The following is a 14,979-nucleotide window of genomic DNA, read 5'->3' on the forward strand; positions in this document are numbered from 1 at the left end:
ACCTGAACTTCAGCAATTGGTTAAACCGCATCAGCCTGCTATCTTATTGCAATAGTTAAAGAATGAAACAATAAAAAAGTAATTGGAAAATTATTTTCCAGTGGCTTTTCATTGGTTTTTGTTCTATGATAAGGTATCACACTGCATCAGTTTAACCAATTGCAGAACTTCAAATTAACTCTTCTACATATATATATATATATATATATATATATATATATATATTTATTTACTTCCTTCCTTGGCACAATACACTATGTAATACACTATACCATTGCAGATTTGCTTCAAACATGAAAAAAAAAATCCTGTGTTACAGTTAGTGTCTAGTATCATAGTCCCCTGAGACAGTGGCTAGCAAGTGAAGCCCTATAATCATTATTGCTGATGCATGCAGCCATGTTATCCAGTAACCACAATAACCACATCCCCGACTGTGTGTGCGCCAAATATTTATAAACTTGTTTTTCCTTTTATAAATGTCTCATGCACATTAATGCCCCCTCCCCTTTTGTATGTGTGTGTCCTGTCAAAGACCAAAGCTCATTTATTTCTTTAAGATACAAAATATCAGTTTATTACATTTCTAACCAGTACCAGCAACACAGGTTTATAAGCTCTTAAGCCACTTCAGGAGTTGTCAGAAAACCAAAAAACAATCATTTTGCAGCACATTCAGTGCAAACTTTGTGTCATATTCCCATATTGCATAGCAAAAATTGAAATCCTGAGCAAATTAAAAAAAAAAAAAAAACCCATGACAGAAACAAGTATTTCAGATTTAGAAATCTGAATTGTTCAGACACTTGTTCATGTTATTTTGATAAAAACCCACGCACATACATACAGTACATTATAATGTAAAGTATATTTTGCTGCTTCTAAATATAAGTTTCAGTTCTACCGTATACTGGTGTCAATAAACAAGGTGCTAGATCACGGGGATCATGTTGCCCAGTTAATGTGGCTAGGTTAGAGTCACATTTGTGCTGCAGTGGTATATACATAGGTTTATGTATATGAACATACTTTTAGCCAGGAATGGCAAATTTAATTGCATTCCGAAGTTTATAGATATCCCTTACTCATTTATACAATGCAACCTTACTGCACAATGCTGCCTACTGTGCCATTGCCATTGACACAGCTAGAAAGGAATATACATGGGAACTCCTGTGTGACTAGGGCTCTAGTAACAATCACTGTAAAAAGTTACTTGGTAAGTAATATTGGATAAAATGTTTGTCACTTACTACATTGCTTACTTCCCTTCCGTCATTGCTGTCACCTGCCTATTGCTTTAATTGGTTTGCTGTAATTGGTGTTGCATGGGTGTTCTCAGATCTGCACAAATTCAGTAAAATCTACATGTCCCTGCATGATTACATATATTGTATTAATTGCAGTTTAGTTCATTTACAAGCTCTTGTTACATCTTTCTTAAGTTTGGTGACTCTCAGCAACTTCGCCTTGTCCGTATTTTGAGAAGCACGGTGATGGTTCGAGTCGGTGGTGGCTGGATGGCACTGGATGAATTCCTAGTAAAAAATGATCCATGTAGAGGTAAGTAAACTGGTGTCCAGGAATCACAATTACCACAGCCAGAAACTGATGCTGACCAGTAAGCTGCACATTCTTCTTAGTAGAATTAGTATTCTGTGTATGTCAAGCTCTGTTACAATTCCTAATATAAAACAGTGCTGATTTACTAAGAGTCATGGAAAAGCATGTACAGTATTGCAAACAGGTTTCCATTAGTCTTAAAGGGTTTTTGCCCCCTGTTATCCCCTTTAGCATTTTGAAGGGCTATTTAAAGAAGCTTCCAATAAAGGTAGACAAGGTGTATACAATGCCTTGCCAGCTCTAAGAAATAAAAGCTGTGTATTCTCTGCATATGACTCTGACTTTTTGGTTGTGATGAGAATTCTGTCCACTAGTTTGGCAGTATTGGTGACAAGTTCCTGTCAATAAAAATCTGAAATTTATTAATGAGCCATTATGGTTATGAAATGAATAGGGTCCAGGCTGGACTTTAGCAGTATTTAAGTCATTCCAGAAGCAGATCAGCAACCCAGTGGTCCAGTGTGGTAATGTCTGTGGACTGATAAATGATGAGTTGGCTCTTTGATATTTTGTGTGTACCTGGAATTTTTGTTTCTTTTTCACTTATTGTAGTACTTTATTACTTCTCCTTTCTTACTAAATATCCTTCCTTATTTTACTTGACTGGTATTCTGTCATTTCTCCCTAGTTCATCATCATGGAAGTAAAATGTTACGTTCGGAATCAAACTCTTCAATAACTACTCAGCCTCTTATAGGTTGGCAAATCTCTCCCTCTTTCATTTCTTTTCATCTTCACTCTTTCTTTTCACTTGCTTTCTTATATTTATGTTTCTTATTTTATTTTGTGTGTAGTGCATGCTGTTGTTTTAATCTTCATTTTGTAGTCTTGGCACAAACGTGTAAGGTTTGGACATTGCTGTGGTTAACATGCATGGTGAGGGTGATATTCAGAGCAATCATACGTGTTTACATTTAGTAGACATAAGTGTCATATATTGCATGCCTGGTTGTGTCTCAGACTAGTCTGTGATTGGACATAAACTTAAACTTTGTTATAGATTGTATTGTTAATTTATGCTCAGGATACCCTGGAAGGATGTAAGTTTGCGGTCCTATGCATGAAAGAATCATCCGCAATTGTTGTTTTTGGCTTGTTTTTAAAGAGAGACTCCACCAAGAATTTGAAAATTTTAAGATGGCCCCTTTTACCTTCAATTAGTAAACCCTTCTGAAGTCTAAGCCCCCATCTGTAAAAATTATTGGAAATGTTTCAGTTTGAGAAGTAAAAATTACAAAACTTTAGCTGCACCGTTATGCTTTATACCAAGGTGCTCCAGTCTTGGACCATGTTAGAGCTCTTGTCTTTTTTTCTGTTATTTTTTATAGTCACTTAGGTACACACTAGTATATATATTTTTTTTACTTTTTCGCTTTTACTTGTAACAGTGTATGATGGTGTTTCTAGGATCTTTTACCTAAGGGCAGTCCGAAGGGTCTGCATAAAATTAGAAAAAATTAGCTTCTATGTTTCAGGAGTAGTACTGATATTTATCTATATAAGTGAAAAGGGCTAAGAGGCAAAGCCAAACGCAGCACATGGTCAAGATTGGAGCTGTTTGTGGTTTTTCAGATTGCAAACAACCCCTTTCAATCATTTTGTTATCATATAATTGAAACTGTCACTCTTCTGAATGATCCTGCACTGGGCATGGAGAGGTAGCACATTGCAGCACCAACCCTACAAAGCATTAGGAGGAGTCTGTCACCTGTTAGATATCCAGAGTTTGTGTGAATAAAGCCTTTTTTTCTGCTTCCCAATTGGAGCCTCCATTTCTAAGATCTTTTCTTCCTGGTATGCTAATAAGCTGTTTGTATTTAGAGACATCACTGTTGCACTTGTTGCACTAAAGAGCTAAGCTCCTTAGCATATGAGGACCAAACTAAGGGGGCATTCACATGGAGTTTCTGTACACTGATTCTGATGCAGAATTCGCTTTAGTATTCACATGGGAATAAAGTCTCCCATTGACTTCAATGAGTTCTGTTTTCCACGCTGAACCCATTGAAATCAAAGGAAGGGGGGGGGGATAAAGCCTCCCATTGATTTGAATGGATTCTGCATGGAAAACATAACCCATTGAAGTCAAAGGGAGTTTTTATTCCGTGCGGATTCCGCTTCAGAATCCATGCCAAAATACTCCGTGTGAACACCCCCTCATATCTCAGCAGCGGCGGCGCCAATCAGGAAGCATCACAAAGCATTTAATTCACATGAACTCGGTTTATCTAACTGTTCTTACCATTAAAATGTTTTATTAAAGTTTTACATAGGAAATAAAACAATCCAATCCAAAACTGTAACCAGGGAGGGGAAGGGGAAAAAAATGAATACAAAAGGTTGAAGGGAGGAGGGGATTCTGTAACTAGAGGATCAGAGGTGGGAAAGGGATGGTGTGAACAATATATTCTAACGCAGCAGAGTACAACAAATAATCAAACGCTAAAAGTATCTGACTGTTCTTATAGTTCAATCGGGACTGTTTTGGTGACAGACTCCCTTTAAGAGTCTTGCGTATTAGAATTGAACATATGACACTTATGTTCACAATATTTACTTACAAATGATGAATTTGGTTGCATATTTATATTATAAAATCCCCAATTATGCATAAAATTGTGAATTTAAATGGGTTCATTAAGTTAGTATCTGTAAGGTTTAAAATAAAGGAGCACATGTAATGCTTCCCTTGCTAATATGCTCCTCTCCAGCTTATCTCAGGGCAGAGACTGTGTGTAAGTATATATAAATGTCACTTGACCCTCCAGATGACTTGGCATCATTGTATGTTCATAAACCTTTAAATATTTTTAGGCAGCGCAATACATGACAGTGACACATCACATGTGCTCCTTTCATTCCTAATGTTATGTGTACGTGTATTTTGCCATCAGTGAAAGTTTATATTTTAGCTTGCTTTAGTCATCGTAGTTATGTTCCCATGCTTGTGAAGTAATGACTAATCATATTATGGGTTGCAATACAGATGTAGATTTAGCACAGAACTAATATTCTTTTATTTACAGCCAAAGGAAGAACTAATGTAGAGTTACGAGAAAAGTTTATGTTACCTGAAGGCATTAGTCAAAGCATGACTCCTTTCCGGCCTAAGGGTCGAAGGTCAAGGCCATCTTCAAGAGGTGCATCACCCAATAGATCCAGCTCAAGTCCAAATGTTCAAGCCAATCAGTCACAAGCCACGGGTATTAGTACTCCCAAGGTAATTGTTTCCTTTGCTCAGTGCACCTTGCCCACCTGCATTTTCATTGCCTGCAAAAAAAAAATGATACTTAGACGCTATATAATGATACACGACGAGTTATACAAATTCCTGGGCCTCCCACGTATTGCATTTTTATAGGTTTATTCTGGTATTTGTTATTTACAGTACCTGCTAAATTGTTTTGCATGTCAGATTATAATAAATATGGAATAGATATAATAAGGCATACAGCAAATGGCATGAGGCTGTAACTATAGTGTATTATAACAGTTTTCAAACGTTTCTGGAATTGTAGTATTCAAAGTATAGAGATACAGAGTGTAGGCAAACAGGTTTTTTTTTAAAACAGGTTAACTCAAAGATGGTCAAAGAATGAGTATAATGACACCAGAATATAATAAAATAAGTGTAAAATAATAAGTGTTTAATAAATGAAGAGAAATAATACTTAGCTGTGGTTACAAATGTTTCAATAATTTACTTTGATATACACCCATCATTCACTGACTTCCAGGCATGCATAGCACCTACTCATGGTCCATGCTGAGGCTACTTGGCACAATCACCTCTAGGAGTCTTTATACCAATTTGAACTAGGAATGGCTAGGAGGGTTTTTCATAATTGTCTCTGGACCAAAGGATGTTACCATATACGGTATAGCTGAAATGTGAGTGTCCAAGAAATGTGAAGAAATGTGTAGCTACTGATCAGTAACAGAATAGTATGCAGAAATACAGTGATCAGTAACAGAACAGTATACAGTAATACAGAGCGATCAGTAACAGAATAATATACAGAAATACAGAGCAATCAGTAACAGAATAGTATACAGAAATACAGAGTGATCAGTAACAGAACAGTATACAGAAATACAGAGTGATCAGTAACAGAATAGTATACAGAAATACAGAGTGATCAGTAACAGAACAGTATACAGAAATACAGAGCGATCAGTAACAGAATAGTATACAGAAATACAGAGCGATCAGTAACAGAATAGTATACAGAAATACAGAGCGATCAGTAACAGAATAGTATACAGAAATACAGAGTGATCAGTAACAGAATAGTATACAGAAATACAGAGAGATCAGTAACAGAATAGTATACAGAAATACAGACTGATCAGTAACAGAATAGTATACAGAAATACAGAGTGATCAGTAACAGAACAGTATACAGAAATACAGAGCGATCAGTAACAGAATAGTATACAGAAATACAGAGTGATCAGTAACAGAATAGTATACAGAAATACAGAGAGATCAGTAACAGAATAATATACAGAAATACAGAGAGATCAGTAACAGAATAGTATACAGAAATACAGAGCGATCAGTAACAGAATAGTATACAGAAATACAGAGAGATCAGTAACAGAATAGTATACAGAAATACAGTGATCAGTAACAGAATAGAATACAGAAATACAGAGCGATCAGTAACAGAATAGTATACAGAAATACAGAGTGATCAGTAACAGAATAGTATACAGAAATACAGAGTGATCAGTAACAGAATAGTATACAGTAATACAGAGTGATCAGTAACAGAATAGTATACAGAAATACAGAGCGATCAGTAACAGAATAGTATACAGAAATACAGTGATCAGTAACAGAATAGTATACAGAAATACAGAGCGATCAGTAACAGAACAGTATACAGAAATAGAGAGTGATCAGTAACAGAACAGTATACAGAAATACAGAGTGATCAGTAACAGAACAGTATACAGAAATACAGAGTGATCAGTAACAGAACAGTATACAGAAATACAGAGCGATCAGTAATAGAGTTGAGCGAGTACTGTTCGGATCAGCCGATCCGAACAGCACGCACGCATTGAAATCAATGCACGTAGCCGGCACGCGGCGGGTTAAGCGGCCGGCTGCCGTCAAACCGGAAGCACCAGGTGCTTCCATTCTTTTCAATGCGTGCGTGCTGTTCGGACCGGCTGATCCGAACAGTACTCGCTCAACTCTAATCAGTAACAGAACAGTATACAGAAATACAGAGCGATCAGTAACAGAATAGTATAATATGTGCTGTAAAAATGTGCAAAATGGTGAAGCGGTTAGTTATATAACAGCGGTTCCAGCTCTGCTGCTCCACTGCCATCCGGGTCATTACTGAAGTTGATATGCCATTCTTTCACACAGACACCCATCCATATAACACGCAATTATGGTAAACCTTGGTTGATAAACAGCAAAACCACAACTCCTTGTAAGAGCCCTGAGTCCCCCGAACAAAGACTTTCATCTGAAGAGGTATAGTACGTACAGGGCACTCAGTGGTGTAATCTCTCCCGACCACAACTGCTCTGTTCACTAACCACTGTCACCACTGAAGACCTACCTTGCACATTAACACCCTGTTTAACTAAAACTCAAGTATCAATAATTTAATCCTTTCCAACATTCTACCTTATAATAATTGGGATTCACCTCTTACCACCTCTACTGCATCATTTTTGAGATTCACTACTGCTGTCTTTTTAATATGACTGCTCTTGTATTAAGGGCTCATTCACACAACAGGATTCTATGGCCCCAGAGACTTTGGTGGATTTATCCACAAAGTCATTGCTATTTCTACCCTTGGGTGTACCCTTGGTGTGCAGGACACTGTTGTGTGAACACAGTCTAAGGCTAAGGCCCCATGGCACTAAAGCGCTGCGGGAAGAACCGCTGCGTGAACGTATCTCGGTTCTTTCCACAGCGGTTTCAACAGAAAGTTTGCGGAGTTTTCCTCTGCAGACTTTCTGTTACAATTATATCTATGGGAAAGCCGCTGGCGTTTCTGTAGATATAATTGACATGCTGCGATTTTCAAAACCTCAACAGTTTTGAAAATCGCAGCGTGTCCGCACTGCGTTTTTTTCCGCAAAGTGGGCATGGGATTCGCATGAATCCCATCCCCTTTGCTTGCACTGTAAAACGCCGCAATTTTTCCCGCAGCGTTTCCGCCGCGGGCAAACCGTGGCGTTTACGTCCCGTGGGGCCTCAGCCTAAATGTTATACAGTATAGTCATTCTATAAACTAATGCATGATATTCTTTTCTGTCCACAGTTTAGACTTTTTCTTGATGATTTCCAATTTCTGTATAATTCAGATACAAAAGGAGCACTCCGGGAAATTATTCTGGAAATATAATGCTAAGTTACTCTCCATATTGTAGCAGTATAATGTGTATTGTCCCAGCTCCACTGCATCCATCCATTGTAAACCCTTTCATTATTGTCACCTGGGTCATATGACCCCACTCCGACCACCAACTCAAAGCGTGCTGTCTTGTGTTGACAGAACCGGCTATAAGCAGTTAACAAAGGCTTTGATGGGTCTGATACACATTTTACAGTATCTTAAATCAAGACCAGTAAGATCCCTGCATTGCCATGAATGCCGGGATCCTCTTTGGAGTCCGCCCAAGAACCAGTTGGTCGCCTCTATATGTAACACAAAGGAAGCAGAGAAGAGCAAGGTGAAGCTGCATTACATAGGAATGCATTCACATTCTGCAGTATTAGGTGACAGAAGTTCAGTGGCTCTGACCCATCAGCTGATGCACTTACATAGGATTCAGAGTCACAATCATGTCACAAGGCATGGAACCAAGATAGCAAGACAACATACTGTGTATATGATACATAAAACAAAACAAATCTGCTCAAGGCTTTACGTTATAGTTTATTAATAGCCTATACTGCATTATATAGACAAGCATTTATTTTTACTGGAGTGCTTCTTTAAAAAAGGCATGTATTACATGTTGTACTTTCTTAAATACACTAGATATAATGTGGATAGTTTTCCTGCATCTTCTTAACCCATTGATCTATAACTTGTGGCACTATACAGTGTCTTGCAAAAATATTCATATATCTTGAACTTTGTCACATTTTGTCACCTTACAACCACAAACAAATGTATTTATTGAGCTGTTAAGTGATAGACCAACACAAAGTAGCAGATAATTGTGAAGTGGAAGGAAAAAGATACATGAAAAGTATGATGTGCAAAAGTATTCAGCCCCCCTATATGAATACCTTATAGAGCCACCTTTTGCTGCATTGCAGTTGTAAGTCTTTTGGGGTGTATATCTACCAGCTTTATACATCTATAGACTGAGATTTTTGCTTTTTTTTTGCAAAATAGCTCAAACTCAGTCAGATTGTATGAATGGAGAGTGTCTGTGACCAGCAATTTTCATGTCTTATCACAGATGCTCAATGAGATTTAAGTCTGGACTTTGACTTTGCCATTCTAACATAGTCTAGGGTCATTATCTCGCGGGAAGGTGAATCTCCTTCCTAGTCTCAAGTCTTTTGCAGCCTCCAACTGGTTTTTTTCCAGGATTGTCCTGTATTTAGATCCGTCCATCTTCCAATCAACTCTGACCATATTCTCTGTTCCTGCTGAAGAACCCCCCCCCCCACACACACACACACACATATCATGATGCTGCCACCACCATGTTTCTCAGTGGAGATGGTGGGTTCAGGATCATGAGCAGTGTTACGTTTCTGCCACACATAGTGCTTTGGCCAAAAAGTTCAACTTTGGTCTTATCTGACCAGAGCACCTTCTTCCACATGTCCCCTGTGTCCCCTATATAGTTTGTGACAAACTGCAAATGGCACTTCTTATGTTTTTTTTTGTTTTTCAACAATGGTTTTCTTCTTGGCATTCTTCCTTAAAGGACAGATTTGTAGATTGCACAACTTATAGTTATCCTGTGGACAGATTCTCCCACCTGAGCTGTGGATTTCTGCAGCTCCTCGTGGGCCTTTTGGCTGCTTCTCTGACCAGTACTCTCCTTCCTTGATCTGTTAATTTAGGTGGACTGCCATGTCTTGGTAGGTTTGCAGTTGTAGAATACTTTTTCCATTCTTGATTGAACGGTGCTCCTTGGGATGACCAAAGCTTGGTATATGTTTTTATAACCTAACCCTGCTTTAAACTTCTCCACAACTTTATCTCTGACCTGTCCGGTGAGTTCCTTGGTCTTCATGATGCTGTTTGTTCACTAGTGTTCTCTAACAAACCACTGAGGCATTACAGGACAGGTGTATTTATACTGAGACTAAATTACACACAACTGGACTCTATTAACGAACTATGTGTCTTTTGAAGGCAATGGATTTCACTGGATTTTATTTAGGGGTATCTGAATACAGGGGGCTGAATACTTTTGCATGTCACACTTTTCAGATTTCTTTTTGATTAAAATTTTGAAAACCATGTATCCTTTCCATTCTTCCACTTCACAGTTATCTGCTAATTTGTGTTGGTCTATCACTTAAAATCTCAATAAAATACATTTAAGTTTGTGGTTGTAATGTGACAAAATGTGACAATGTTCAAGGCACTGTAGATTTACATCATGGTCTGCTACTTCCTACAGCTAACATGAAGGAAGCTAGGAAATTATTGTAGTCTGTAGAAAATACCAAAAAGTAAGATAGGATTCGATGATGAAGTGTTCTCAGATAATACATGGACTTTTTCACAGAGGCTATGGAGTTGTTTTCAGTATGTCTGTCCACTTTCAAGGTCATGTCCTCTTCTTTTACACGTGTGCATCTTAAAGAGAAGACTCCGGTTACCTCCCTTGTTGGCAGCTGCTTCTATGACTTCATGTTTTTACATTAAACATTTTGCTTCTCTCATCTAGGGAACTCCTATCCATGGGAGCAAATTAAGACTTCCAGGATATCTGTCTGGAAAGGGATTCCATTCTACAGAGGACAGCAGTATATTAACCACAGCAGCGTCTAAAGTCAGAACACAGTTTGCTGGTAAAGTATCTAACAACATCATTACCAAATACAAAATACATTCATTGACAAAATATAGCGCACCAAGAGGGAGTTGTTGGAATAGAATACTACATTATGTGTATGAATGTAATGATGATATATGTAAGTAATTGCAATATTACAGTGAAGGATAAGTCTACTGGGGAAATTCTTCAATTTAAAGGAGGCTGTAGTACCCTGTTGGACTGCCTCTAGCCTGGATCCAACATAAGATAAGATTGGACAAGGTATACAGATTCCATATGGTATCCTGCAGTACATTTGCCCAGTGATGTTACAGCTGGACCTGTAGATCTTGCACTCATAGGTTGTCGAAGTTGGCATCCCAACTGGTCCTATAAATGCTTGATTGCTGATAAATTTGACAACAGGACAGGCCAAGGAAGCATTGCAGTGTGGCAGAGAATTTCCTTGGAAATTCATGAAGTGGGTGGGCAAGCATTATCCTGCTGAAAAATGCCAATTGGAAGCCTTGCCGTGCATCATCCGGCCACAGAATGCCTTACACATATCACTGAGCTGTTAGGGTCACTGAGCTATGAGTGACTTTTGTATGCAAGGGTGCCCTAGAAAACCATACCATCAATAGGGCCATGTGTCACTCCACAGCAAAAGCAGAATTGAAGTGCTCACTACAAAGCCGCCATACTCGCATCTGGCTATCATCGGATCCCAGACAGAACCTGGATTCATCACTTTTCCAGTCCATAGTAGTCTTGGTTTCTCATTCACGAAACGACTGCAAACAAAAGCAAAGATAGCTGGCTGTTAATGGCAGGAACTATATTTGGCACCGTGACACCAGATTTCCTTAAAGACCCGTGTTTCAATAAGTATACACGACTAAATATAGGGCAAAGATTGGCAAAGCAATGTAAATAGAACACTATGCTAAAAAAGCGCACTGCCACAGAAAATGTTTAGCAAAAAATATCTAAAGCTTTATTTAAATACATTTTAAAACATATATAAGACAGAAATAATGAATGGGGTGATACAACCAAACAGAACAATGAAGGCCCAAGATGGAATACTAATGGTTAATGATGAATAAATGACACTTACATTACATATATATAAGGATATGTAAAACATCCATAGTTTCTAAAGTGCATATATAACATACATAGTTTTTTAAAGTGCAAATATTCTGTGAAATAACATGATGCCAAGTAATAAATTACCTATGAGTGGACCTTCATGTAGTGAACGCCCAAATGTCTTCAAGTGCATCGTAGAGACATATCTGTCAGTCAACGATCTCTCATCAAGGGAGACACTGCCCAAAAGTAGTCTGTGAGAGCATTATTATTGAACGGGAGATGAGCTTCTACACCCTCTGAGGGCAAAACCCAGTGTCTGATCACATCACAAGCAATCATTTACATATCTGTCTGAGACAACTGCATGCTGAGTTTTGTCACACAAACACATTTCTATATTGGTGCATCATTTTTTTGTCAACAAGTGCAGATATGCCATGTCAAGCATAAAATTGAATATACCTGTAGTAGCTGCACCATTCAGTAATGCTGCTTGTTTGCATAGAGCTCAAAAGAATAATCAGTTTGCAACACAAGAAGCAACCCCAAATGTCGAGCCATATTTGTCAGTAATGTCATTTTTATAAGCTATCTTTATACAATAATAAAAAAGCTCAGATATGGAAATGAGGAGCTTGTAAATTATCCAATCTACTGTAAATGTGAAATCTCATACTTTCATCAGAACCTAACCCTAGAACCCTAGTTCAATGATCAGTTAATACGCTCTATGATTCTAGTGGAATTTTTACTCTAGTCAGTACAGTTCACTAACGATAAATGCAGCTATTTTTGGTGTTGGCTATGCTACTTCGGCATACTGTACTGTCAGGAGGGGGCTGTGTCAGGCAGGAGTAGGAAAGGGGGCATGTCAGAGCTCAGAATCACACCATTTCTCTGCTCCTACCTGAGAATGTGCACCTGACAGTACAGAGACTAAATAGCATATGAGGGACCAAAACTAACAGCCCTTATCGCTCAGGAACAAGCAGTTACAATAATTAAACATGATATAAAGAGGCCAAAATGTGAAGCAGAAACAAAGAATATTTCATTAGATTAAAGGGGGTTTCCAGAACTTACGAACTTGGTGAAATTTTTTTTAGCCACATGTGGAAGAAATATGCTGCAAACGAAGAATAATTTTTTTAAAAAAATAGAAGTGTTGATGTTTTATTTTAGTCAGGCAACAAAAGGTGAGATAAATGAACAAAATAGAATCTAAATTAAATCACTATTTTGGGTGTCCACCCTTTGCCTTCAAAAGAACATCTTCTTCTAGGTAGAGATGAGCGAGTACTATTCAAAACTCCCGTTTCGAATAGCTCGCACCCATAGAAATGAATGGACGCAGCCGGCACGCAGGGGGTTAAGCGGCCAGCCACTGGCAAAGTCTGTGTGCCGGCCGCTTCCATTCATTCCTATGGGTGCGTGCTATTCGTAACGGCCGTTTCGAATAGTACTCACTCGTCTCTTCTTCTAAAACTATCTGCAAGTGTACCTAGAAGTAATTTGACAGGCAGGTTGTTCAAAACATCATGAGTGCTTTGGGCCTCTTCTCTGCACTCATCGCTTTCATCAGTTACATGATATAGCAATAGCTCAGTCTCGAATGTGAATGGGGCTGAGCTACAATACCAAGCATAGTCTGTAAATATACATGGCACTGTGCTTGGTATTTAGGGAAGAGGCTGCAGTGCTCACCTAAATGCTGCAGCGTCTTCAGCTGATCTTTCAGTGTCTTGGATGTTGAACTCCCACCAGTCAAATGCTGATGACCCATCCTAAGGATATACGTCATTGAAAACTCTTTTATAAATTCACATTTTTCATGTATATTTATGTGGTTATATTATGTTGATATCATTGTTCTTTGTTGCACAGATTACAGAAAAACCCCAAGCCGAGCTGGAAGCAAGGCCGGAAGCAGATCCAGTAGTAGACGGGGCAGTGATGCCTCTGATTTTGATATTTCAGAAATCCAGTCTGTATGTTCTGATATGTGTGAGACTGTTCATGAAAGCAGCCGGCCCTCACCAAGAACAAGTTCACGATCTTCAACAGGGAGACCTTCCAAAATTCCTACTCCGCAACGACGGACACCAATCAGCAAATTAGCAACAAAATCAACAAAAAGATAGGGCGCCAAGCTTCGGAGAGATTTTTCTTTGTGTATTGCCTATTTAAGTTTGTAAGGTGTAAAATATTATGTAGAAATTATTGTGGAATAATGCAAATGTTTGATTTTAACCCTGCAGAAGGCCTTAAATGTGTGTTTGTCTTGTTTTTTTACACATATTTTTATCAGAAAAAAAAATTTGTTTGTCTTATAGTTTGGAAATGCTTAAGGGACATCAAATGAACTAACGTCACCGTTGTGTGGATACTGAAACTAAAACAGTTATTGAATGTATTTATAACCGCAACATGGAGGGACGTTCAATATGCCAAACACTGCTTCATTAGTTACCAATTAAGAATACCTCATAACTATTTATAATAGAGCAAAACCATGGACATAGATGCCAAGCTTCCATACACTACCAAGTCTCCATTCACTTGGACCTAGTTATGCACACTGCAGTTATTTATGCAGTTTTAAGTTCAGAGAACTCACAGAAAAGTATTTAATCGTCTGCAGAAATGATATTTAGTTTTATTTTATTTATGTCTGTGAGATTCTGTCTTAATAGAACGATAATACTGTTCAAATAATAGCATTCGGTGCATATGTGCGGTTTTCTTTCGCTTGAGTGGAGGGCAACATTATATCAACTTTTGTATCAAATCAGTTTTGCTTGCGAAAATCTATGAAATAAAACCTGTTCAAATCTAACTGTGTGGTTGTTGCATGAAAAAATGCACAATGAGTAATTTAGTCATTTCACTAGCTATGATAAAATAATTTAGGATATTTTTTGTGAACAATGGCGGAGATTTCAAAATGCTTGCACTGAGAAACTGGTGTACATACTGTACAACAAATCTATTAGTTCTGGACAATATATACACCTTGCCTGACAGTTTGCATTATTTATTTATAGAGCACCATTAATTCCAAGGTTCTGTACACTTAAGGGTTTACATAAAACGCACAAATACACAAAACATGTTCAATACTAACAGTGATCAACTGGTACAGTGGGATAAAAGGCCCTGTCTGCAAGGGCTTACAATAAATTTTATGCCTTGCCCATATTTTTCCTGGCTTATAATGTGACTATATGCACTAGAACTGTGTGAAAATAGAAGAGCAGAATAAAT

At 38.0% G+C, this 14,979-nt stretch overlaps 1 protein-coding gene across 3 annotated transcripts in view; it reads left to right on the forward strand.

Moving 5' to 3' along the window:
• The window catches only part of DST (dystonin), a 397,510-nt gene extending 382,959 nt beyond the window's left edge, over window positions 1-14,551 (forward strand). For all 3 annotated transcript variants that reach the window (XM_075268370.1, XM_075268369.1, XM_075268371.1), the window contains exons 99-104: window positions 1,446-1,563; window positions 2,252-2,320; window positions 4,650-4,843; window positions 7,010-7,120; window positions 10,528-10,651; window positions 13,600-14,551. In XM_075268370.1, coding sequence (XP_075124471.1) covers window positions 1,446-1,563; window positions 2,252-2,320; window positions 4,650-4,843; window positions 7,010-7,120; window positions 10,528-10,651; window positions 13,600-13,856 — 873 coding nt within the window. In that variant the 3' untranslated portion in view covers window positions 13,857-14,551. The remainder of the gene's footprint in view (window positions 1-1,445; window positions 1,564-2,251; window positions 2,321-4,649; window positions 4,844-7,009; window positions 7,121-10,527; window positions 10,652-13,599) is intronic.
• The last annotated feature ends 428 nt before the right edge of the window (window positions 14,552-14,979 follow it).

The sequence above is a fragment of the Leptodactylus fuscus genome, chromosome 3, assembly GCF_031893055.1.
Source record: "Leptodactylus fuscus isolate aLepFus1 chromosome 3, aLepFus1.hap2, whole genome shotgun sequence".
In the NCBI taxonomy this organism is placed as follows: Eukaryota; Metazoa; Chordata; class Amphibia; order Anura; family Leptodactylidae; genus Leptodactylus; species Leptodactylus fuscus.